This window comes from Haliotis rufescens, unplaced genomic scaffold (assembly GCF_023055435.1).
Source record: "Haliotis rufescens isolate VD_foot unplaced genomic scaffold, xgHalRufe1.0.p SCAF_11, whole genome shotgun sequence".
NCBI classification, from domain to species: Eukaryota; Metazoa; Mollusca; class Gastropoda; order Lepetellida; family Haliotidae; genus Haliotis; species Haliotis rufescens.
Genome location: NW_025963791.1, coordinates 7,810,037 through 7,820,999, shown reverse-complemented (window position 1 = coordinate 7,820,999; position 10,963 = coordinate 7,810,037). Strand labels below are relative to the sequence as shown.

General features: G+C 37.9%; 1 protein-coding gene across 2 annotated transcripts in view; it reads right to left on the bottom strand.

Moving 5' to 3' along the window:
• Positions 1-1,810: 1,810 nt before the first annotated feature.
• Positions 1,811-10,963, bottom strand: part of LOC124151753 (eukaryotic elongation factor 2 kinase-like) — a 46,872-nt gene continuing 37,719 nt past the window's right edge. For both annotated transcript variants that reach the window (XM_046524378.2, XM_046524379.2), the window contains 2 exons: positions 10,637-10,815; positions 1,811-9,408 (listed from right to left, as the gene is read on the bottom strand). In XM_046524378.2, the coding sequence (XP_046380334.1) occupies positions 9,299-9,408; positions 10,637-10,815 (289 nt within the window). In that variant the 3' untranslated portion in view covers positions 1,811-9,298. The remainder of the gene's footprint in view (positions 9,409-10,636; positions 10,816-10,963) is intronic.

Genomic DNA, 10,963 nt, shown 5'->3' with positions numbered 1-10,963 from the left:
TCATGGTAATGTAAACACATCGCTGGCTCAAGCTCCTCACAGCGATAGTCAGTATGCGGAGCTCTCTATACTAGCATGACGGCAATAAGATATTCGGAACTGAAACAGACAAACCTGTGCAAGCTTATTAAGACGCCTTTACATAATATACCATGTATTATTATTTTCGTAACATTCTCTTAATTTTTAAGAAGTGAAGTGAAGTGATTAATTGTTGTTTTAATTGTTGCCACAGTTAGCAGTATTCCAGCAGTATTCCAGCAATGGTCCAGCAACATTCCAGCAGTATTTCAGTAGTATTCCAGCAATGGTCCAGCAACATTCCAGCAGTATTTCAGTAGTATTCCAGCAATAGTCCAGCAACATTCCAGTAATATTCCAGCAGTATTTCAGCATCCTGTCATTGATCGGGTCTGGACCACCAAACATTTGAAGGAGTGGAAAAAATTGTGTTTGACTGAAGATTTTATTCAACACTTGTAAAGAGGGATCTTATGAACATCCACTGAAATTTGAAAGCAACATGTCCAATGGTTTTGGAGAAGAGATTGGTATAAAGGCAACCTCAAGGTGAGGTTGAAGTGGTCTTTGTTTTGTTTTCCTCTTACAATTGTTTTCTCTTGGCAGGTGTATGCATCCAATATTAAATGTTTTTGTTATATTAAACAAAGTGTTACCCATGAATCATTTGCCTTCTCATGTATTTGGTTGGAGGTATATTTTTCCAGTCCGGCAATATCACAGATCCACAAGGCCACATGTGCCTTATGTCCCAAGTCCTTGAAATATTTTGAGTAAGTGAGTTGAGATCAGGCCATTTTTACCACTATTCCAGCCACATAACTGCAATGGGACACCAATAATGATATTTCTCCATGTGGGCAATCGAACCTGGGCCTGTGAGTGATGGGCCTTTAACCACACGGTACCTCACCAGCCTGCAAATGTTTTGAAGGAGGTGGGGATTCGAATGAATAAGCTAATTCTATGTTGTTTATTTTAACGAACTGCGTGTTGTCTTTCAGAATATCATTCTTGTTTGTGAACTTACTACCCTGCCTTAGTTTACGAGACCACTTGCTTAAACAAGATGTTTTACGTTACCATTTCTTCGTGAAGATCTGACAAAGTTTTGATAGATCGCTCAGTCAATGAGCATCAAGACTTCTAAATTCTCTGTATGATCCAGGAAAGCATTCAGAGCAGTATGTCTGATTTCTCTATCTCGAAAATGAGCCTAAATGGGCATTTACGCATGTAAATAATAAAGGCTGTAATATTATAATATATAGTATATTCAATACACCCAGATGGTTCTGTTATAACATCTACTCCTCAAGTAGAGGGAGTACCATCAAGGGTATAGTTGTGTTATGTGTGGTAAATTGGGTTTAACACCACTGTGAACAGTAGTCCAGTTATATCACAGTGTGTCAGCTTGATGTGCAAGGAAAGCCGGAAGTGATGCAGGTCTTAGGGAATGAACGTTTGATATTTTGGGGGGTGCCTTGTAATTCTTATTGAGACTAGATATTTTTTTTTATTTAAAACTATGGACGCACATAATTTTTTCAAGAAAACATCTTGAGACAGCGTATTTTTGTGGTTGACAATTGCTTTCTTTTCCTACAGTCTAAAGCATAACTATTCGTTTTCTAGCATTTACTGGGACAATTATTTTGAAAAAATCCCCGCACCCCCCATACAAGAATATCGAAAGGTCAATACCTTAGATGTTTATTAGCTTCTTTGGTAAACCCACAAGCATGGGTATGGTGCTGGGCTTGCTGAAAAACAACTAACACAGGTGATCACTTGGAAGTTTATTTCCATATGGGAATACAGAGCATACATGTTAAGAGATACAGATGCCTTGACAATGAATCTTCAACATCCCATTGGAACAAGCTCAATAACATAGCAAAATGTAAATGTAAAAAATAGGTAAAGTTTGTATTGAGCATTATATGTCAATATACACAGATGAGAAAGTACGTGTGACAACACCAAACTGGAAAACTGGAAAATGACCGAATGCTGATCCAAAACCAAATGTACCACAAGTCCAGTAACACTGGACATTAACTGTCTCAAAGCAACAAGTAGCCTGCAAATATTTTCGCAGAAACACAAGAAACAAGATGTCTAAAAATCACACAAGATTCCTAAGTGAATCCATTACCTATTAACAATACTACATTGGGGCTAAGAAGGTTTCCCTGTTTGCCCCAATAGTGTATTGATATTAAGCTCTGGTAAGACTTCTACAACATTGGGTCATCCAACATGGGCCCTCTATTTACTACGAAAGTGCAAAATCGTCACACCAAACAAACGTTTACAAATCTGAATACAAACATATTGATCGCAACTTCACAAGCATCCTCGATTTTCCAGTGTATCCTATCTCCATTCTATTCTGATATGACTGAACCAATTCACCACCATAACTTTACTGAGTACAGTTCGAAGGACAACACTAAAAGTAGACGTCCAATCACTTCTCACAATTCTCAACCACTGAAACAATAGCGCCAGTACTCGACAGGACTTTTAAGTGCCATCTCAAGTACAGCCAGAACAAGGCCAAGGTTTTGAATGCAGAAGAGGCATTTTGATTGGCTTTTGATTTCAAGCACATGACCTAGAGATTTCTGTGTCAGTGACAGTTAGATAGAGATTGGTTCACTTCCTAAGCAAAGCTAAACTGGCAAATGGGTTAAGGATATTTATCTTAACAAAATGGACATACAATACCCTGCATAATCAAGGATGTTTCTCCAGATATTATCCAAAGTTTTTAGGACCTCAATGTGGGAGGAAAGCCAGAAGTGATGCAGGTCCCAGATGTTTACCACTTCGGTGAAACCCACGAGCACGGGTATGGTGCTGACAAACCTAGAAACCTAATCGGGGCGAACCCACAATCATAGGTTTCTGGCGTGCCCAAGGGACGTAACTCTGCATAGCGAATCACAGCCTTAGACGACTGGGCCACACGTGCCCCCTGGCATACTTTGAACTGGCTCCTAACCACTGGACTGGGGCAGCTCATTTGGAATATCCTATACAATCTGACACATCTAAACAAAAGTAGAGCCTTGGGATCTAAAATGTTAAATGCAAAGCCAAACAAACCATAAAAATTATACTACTCAACTTTAACAGATTATATCTGAATTCTGGAACACTTAGAAATGTTGTCATACTAATAGTATCTAATACTGCCAAGGAACAGACATTTCAAGTTAAATAACCCAAAGTACGCATTTTCGCAAGTTGTTGTCTATTGTTTCATAAGAATGAGATATCAATATCGGAATATCCTTTTCAAAATTGAGTAGTATAAAATATTTATTCATACAGATGTATTCAGATTTGTATAGACAATCATTCAAACAGTAACCTACAAACACCATCACACTCTACGAACTACAGAGCTATAAAACAATACGGAAATGTCTACATACTATACACAGTGACTCAAACAATATATGCAATCTTACTTTAGGATCTTTTCAAAGGAAAATTTCATGTACTGTAAGATTCACTTTGCTAAATGCCCATTACAGAATATACTATGCATATACATGAGGTTTTCAAAATACAAATTATTTGTCCAAAACTCTGTGTCTTGTCAAAAGTCCAATGAACCTGACAAAAATGTAAGAAATCATAATAATTTCTCCTTCAATTAATTAACTCTTTCTCAGTTTCATTGTCTTGACAAGACCATTAAAGTCAGATAAAGAAATTATGTCAAATCATTCCTTACATCACAAATTGTAATAATTTTGATCTGCTGATACCCTCACCATGAAATGTGACCAATTATTTCCAATTAAAAATATTTAACTGTTAACATATAAATTGACTGAAATCCTTCACCATCACAGTGGCTATCAAACCACACATCAACGTATCCCCTTGTTACTCATGCCAAATCCGACGCAGTTAACAAGGCAAAGTGTCCTAATGAATTAATAGATATACACCTGATTCTTTCATGTTAATATAGTTAATCATGGCAAGACATATTAACTATGGTAATATGAAAGGAACAGGTGTTCTTTAACTTCTTTTGAGTGGTATATTTAAACAACAAACAGTCTTTCAAACTTATCAAATATTGGACTATCATATTAAAACAATTAGGAACACGAAGCCCAAGATAGCACTTACCAAGTCAAATATGACATTTGGATACCTTTCATTTTTTTGCTTTTTTTTTATCTGCAACTGTTTTCACATCCACCATTCACTTCCTCTACAAACCATCTGACGATAATTCCACAGATTTAACTACATGGACATACATTTGTGCCACGGCAAGCAGACCAACAAAGCCAGTTCAATACTTTCCAAATTGAACAATAATTTCCACATTAATGAATTTTCAAGTGGTTCCATTAATGCTACTGAATGCTTTAATTGATACAAACTTGGCAAAATGTGCCCCATTTATTGGGATTGTTGGCGAAATAGGAGGTTATATCATGTCACACCTGTGTCTATCCTCCGTCCACGTCATGCTGGTACCCGGGTCAATACACCTGTGTCTATCCTCCGTCCATGTCATGCTGGTACCTGGGTCAATACACCTGTGTCTATCCTCCGTCCATGTCATGCTGGTACCCGGGTCAATACACCTGTGTCTATCCTCCCTCCATGTCATGCTAGTACCCAGGTCATTGTATCTAAACATTTCAGGTCTGCACACATGCCTTTTTACAAGCTTTCCAGTTGTAATATCAGAGTTGATAAGGGAATGATATTTTTCCATGTGCAAGATTTCATTTGACAGATTCACATTTTCCCCCATGTCCTATGTTTTATGAATATCTGTTACGGTTTCTATGTATGTTAGTTTTGACACTAAACATATCTGCATCAATCATGACGTTAGTTTTCTAGTGCTCACACAGTTCTCTAGGCTTCACACAGCACACATCACTCCCTATCAAGTGAAGGAACACTCATATAGGCTGGTTCCCGACTGTGGATAATGTACAGATATGTCTCTCTGTCATCTACTCTGACACTATTTATAGCTGACAACTGTCGCGGAGGTGCCCTTTCTGCAGTACTAACAGCAACACATTGTGCAAATAATTGAACATCGTGTACATGCAAACCTCATCTTACACCTTCAACCGTTGTTTCAACAAACTCCTTCAATCAAGCTGAAGGCACAGCTCGTCCTGCACCAAATTGTGACTGCAAATGTGTCATGGTGGCTTCTGCATCCTCATCTCAATGAAACAGGATCTGACATGCCTGTTGACAACAAAAACTGTCCCCTTAACACCTCCATAACACAGTAGCACCCAAGTAACACAAGCAGGGTCAGACCAAACACTAGTCCAAGAGCCTGAGACTAGTGATAAGTTGGAAGCTTTTCTCCCATTTTGTAATAATGTTACAGAACAACTTGTCTGGAACAACTCTGGCCTTGATGAACCATTTGTCTTTCATGTCATACTGTCATTACATATCCAATTTCAATTTTTCAAAGTTGTTAGCAGTATATTTTGAAGCCTCTCAAGATGCTATGACATCTGTTAACTTGTAAACTAATTAGAGATCAATTATACAAAATCATATATCTTGATATCAGTTCACAAGTAATACCATAAGAGGGTAAATATTGAAAAAAAAGAAACATGAAATATTCAAAATAGAATATCAAACACATAATGTTTATCCTTAGAATTTTCAAGTATTATTAATGTGTTAAACATTTTGTTCAAAACCAAAATATTTCAATGTAGTTTTCTATTCAGAGCATGTAAATGAAATATTTTCAGTAAACCACATGTACAAAATCACATACACGCCACAAAACATGTACCTTAAAGACAAAGAACTATGTACAAGACCAACAATGACCTGCAAAAGTCGAGTAGCAATTGCAAATATGCTCATGAAAGAAGTTTGTGCGCAAAAATGTAACAAAATAAAACATAAGCAATGGAAGCAACAAATAAAGTCGTCAAAACATCAGCATGGTGTTAGTCCGCTGCTGGTATTCACATAATGTCCTCCCTTTAAAGAGTTCCCACCCTCCTCTGTCCAGTACTGGGCAACAAGGATGATGGTGTCACTGTCGGGAAAGGTACCGGAACTGTCTGCCGTGTTCTATGTACACCAAGTTAACCAATATCTGAGTACAGAAGCCATATTTGTGCATTTGTGAACACTCCAAGTGAACACTCCAAGTGAACATATTGCCAAGTTATTGTACATTAGTGTATTCAGCTAAGTACCTAGAGTACCTTTGTGTATTCAGAAAAGAACCCGGAGTACCTTTGTGTAGTTGTGCTGACAGTGACACCAACAGAATCAATAAGCTATTTCAAAACTGGCATAACTAGCTGTACTGAGTGCCACAGTTAGAATCACAGGTGATGTTAGGATTAACGAAATCAGCACTTGCATGCTTGAGAATATGAGTAAAATAGTAAAACTTAATAAAACATCAAGATTTCAACTTGATCTTAAACATAAAGGACAAAAGCACAACCTCTGACTGTGAAATGATGGAACTGAACACGTCTACAGCCATGATAATGATCAATAAAGCGAGCGACGTTTGAACGAGACAATTTGTTCCATGTATCAACAATATCATGAGGTAAATAAGCCCTTTATCATAAGCTCATTAAACTGTTAGTAGCTTTCATTGTAAAGGATCATATATTATCTAAATATCAAAAACATGTACAGGGAGAACTTTTTATTAAATTTTAACCACAAAATAAAAAAATTGGCTAAATTTGTTACAATAATATATAATACAATACTTATCCCTCACTATATCCCTGTGTTGTGGCTTTTCGGATGCTTAAGAAAAATACATAGTTTTCTCTCAAATCACATGAACAACTGTAACAAAAACTCATTCACTTTTAAAAGACAGTTATGTCTGTGTCGCGATAAACATGGCCATCTGAAAACGTATGACGTCTAAAAACTTATGACGATATATATTGAGTTTAATGCAAACCTATTGTGAATCAAAACAAAATCATGTTTTCCACAAAATGTTAAAGCTCCAACAGATTAGAAGGTAGCATTATCAAAATTTTCTAATTGAAAATTAACACAGTAATTAACATGATATAAATACCTAAGTAATGGAATGGGAGATCTTCATATACACATATAATCTTTGGAAAACAATTCTTACAATGGCGTGTTCATAAAAGTAAGTACTCTTGGCCTAAGCTGATTTTTTTACTAAAAAACTCTGCCTCAAATCTGAAATGGGAAAAATTTAAAATATTCAAATCACTGGACTAATATCCATTATTACTAACACTGCTTGAATTTGTCATCTTCACATCGAGTGCACATGGCTTGGTGAGAATTAAGTTCAACTAAACTTAATTTTTTTAAATTTTGGAATTTGGCAATCAATGATGTATTAAATGTAAAACAAATGCGTACTGCATAAACATAAAAAAATACTTTAATTAAACACACATTTCAGTCCAAGTAAGTCCTAACTAAGAAACAAATGAATCCATTGCACAAGTAAAGCATTACAGTAAAAGCTATAACCATAGTGACATTTTGAAGCAGTGGTATCAGTGAAGACCGGGTTGGCTTATGGATTATGACTGCTATATTCTTTCAATGCAATGTTTCAGTACAAGTGTGACTCCCTCTATCAAGGAAATGTGTCCACTTGCTGATATAAGGTACTAGCACCTGTATAAACATGCTGCACAGAAAAATATAATAAGTTGAAATCCGTAAGTCACCTTCCTTCACTGTGAAATCTTGTGTTACATAACTGAATCACTTGATGACAATATGCTGAACATCATTAGATCTCAAAAGATGTTAAGACATGTTGAAAGTCTATATACACTATTTACACAACATATCACTAGGTCTAGTCCGTATTCATGAACAGTTTTGGAAGACAGTTTAGAGATTCCTTTATCAACCAAGCCATTTATCAGCCAAAATACTATATTTGACTTTATTTTTCAGTCGTTAAAATATTCAAAAATATATTTTGAAAATTATTGACATACCATCTATTAATATATTGTTACTATGCAACAGTCTGAAGTATCATATTTCTGCAATAAACAAAGTGTATGATACAGCTGAACTCCAACAGTAAAAGTGTTGAACCAAATGAACAAACAAACTATGGCACTATGAAATTATGTCAACATGGAATCAAGTCTTAAGCACCTAAACACGTTTCAAAACATTACTCAACACAGTAACGACATCACATTAAAACTGTATTAATATCCATCGGTGACATTTGGTCACAATACTTTTTCAGTGTCTTTGTTGCTGTGATGTTGCTGTCCTTCTCAATGGACACCAAACACGATGCCTCAAGAATGCTTTCAGTAAGCTTTCAGCATGCACTGTATATCCTGCTGAGATGCATCACTCCTCAGTAAGCTGTCAAACATCTGCTTACACTGAATTCATTAATGTCCGTAGTTCACCTTCCTGGCCTCAGCACCGATATAATGCACTGAACAAGGCAACATGCCACTATCAAGCTTAACACACCTGCTGGAGCAGGGAAACCAGGTCCGAGTTTTATATCTCTCAAGCCTGTCTGTTTATCACTGACAGCCTGCAATGGTTTGTGATATTTATCAACACATTCAATGTTCATGTTATCCCAAATCATGTTAATATCAGTCACAATTACTCATTCAGCTAAAGTCAGTTTCCATGTAATTACACATTAATACTACTGGCTCAACTTCTGAAATTCTTCAACATAAGTCTCTATCTTCAGCACTGTAATCTCTCAATTAGCCGTTCGGTGTACGTCTGAAACTTGCAAGATCAGTACAGCATGACTCCATGAACAAGAGTCTATCTTCAGCACTGTAATCTCTTATAAGCCCTTCAGTGTATGTCTGAAACTTGCAAGCTCAGTACAGCATGACTGCTTCAACATGTCTCTATCTTCAGGACTGTGATGTCCTGGCTTAGACTACCACTACAGTCATACCATGTCTCCAAACTGCTCCATCAACAAGTCCCTATCTTCAACCTGTAACATCTTGTTTATGATTAACACTGTAACCAAACAATATGAGATTATTCAGCTTCTGACATTCTACTGTGTAGAGTTTAGGTTCCACACTTCTATACAACAGTAACATCTATGACGAGGGATAACTACTGACACACACATACTGGATGTATGTAATAGCAAGAGTACATTGCATGGGTAAAGCAACCCACACGCACTGAGATCAAATTGTGATGTGTTGCACAGTCCTGTCTCAGCGGCCTCCGAGAGAACTCACTCCTCCATCTCTCCATAACACTCCTCGGACATCTCGTAGTACTTGGTAGCCAGGCGTCCCTTCATGGCCGCCATCGCTTCGTCTGCTGCCTCGTTGTACAACTCAGCTGGTGACAGAGAACAAGAACCACTGAAATACTTCATGGTCTATTAACTATAAGTCTGTTAGTTATCATGAGGTGGTAACAAAGGATTTGGTTGGTTTGTTGTTTAACGCCGCACTCAGCAATATTCCAGCTATATGACGGCGGTCTGTAAATAATCCAGTCTGGACCAGACAATCCAGTGATTGACATCATGAGCATCGATCCTCGCAATTGGGATGCGATGACATGCATCAACCAAGTCAGCGAGACTGACCACCCGATCCCGTTAGTCGCCTCTTACGACAAGCATAGTCGCCTTTTACGGCAAGCATGGGTTGCTGAAGACCTATTCTGCCCGGGATCTTCACGGGTCGGTAACAAAGGAACTAACTCAACATATATACTCTACCAAGTTCAAACCTTCATTTTTTACATATGCAATGAGCGATTGCCTGTTTAGTCATCTGATTGTTTTGTTTGTTGTTTACTGCTGCATTCAGTAATATACCAACAACATGACGGCGGTCTGTAAATAATCATGTCTGAACCAGACAATCCAGTGATTTTCATGATGAGTGAGTTAACACTGCTTTGAACAGCATATCAGTTACCGGGTACTGGGGTACTGCTGAACTAGTCTGATCTGAAAGATAAGTCTGGACGAGACAATCCAGTGATTGACATCATGAGCATCAATCTATGCATTGGGATACAATGACATGCATAAAGTAAGACAGCGAGCCTGACAAACTGATCACGTAAGTCGCCTCTCACGACAAGCATGGGCTGCTGAAGACACAAAAACTAACCCAGATCTTCACGGGGAGTCTGACAGTGTATTTTACAGAACCACCTTCTGCCCTTGTGGCCACACTATCCCTATTGCCTCTCTCCGCCAAGTGTGTCGGGTTGTATGCTTCTATCCATATTTGAGCCATACCAGACACCAAGAATGGGTTCACACAGTGTATGCAAACTGTACACATTTGAGGAACCAAGGCCGAATTTTCAGCACAACCAGTACAAATTTTAACCACAACATTGTCCTCTGCCCTCATCTTGTACAACAAGAGTCATCAGAAGATGACAACCTCCCCATCCCCGGCAACGAAATGACTACAGACAGACAGACAGACAGACAAGGTGACGACTATATGCCCCTGCATTATATTCCAAGGGGGATAACAAGCACTACGTAACTTTATGTGTCATTTAAACATATATTCAAGGAAGCCACAGACGAGCCTACCTGCTCTCTCGGGGTTCTTGTCCAGACCATTACCACCAGACCGAAGCAACTCAGCCTGTTTGGCCTTTAGGATGTAGACGGGGTCATCCATGGCAGCATCGTACTCTCCACCCTCGTCATGGGTGTCCTGAGCGGCAGCTTCATCGTAATAGTGAACCGAGTCCTCCCAAGAGATGCTCCTGAACACATGCCAATTAATGAGTTACCTCCCTTGGAACTTAAACAAATTTATCCTCCTTATGCCTGGGAACCATTTGACAAAGAAATAATTTCGCTATTTTAATGATTTATATACAAATATACTTTTTTTGTTTTCGGAAAGAAGTT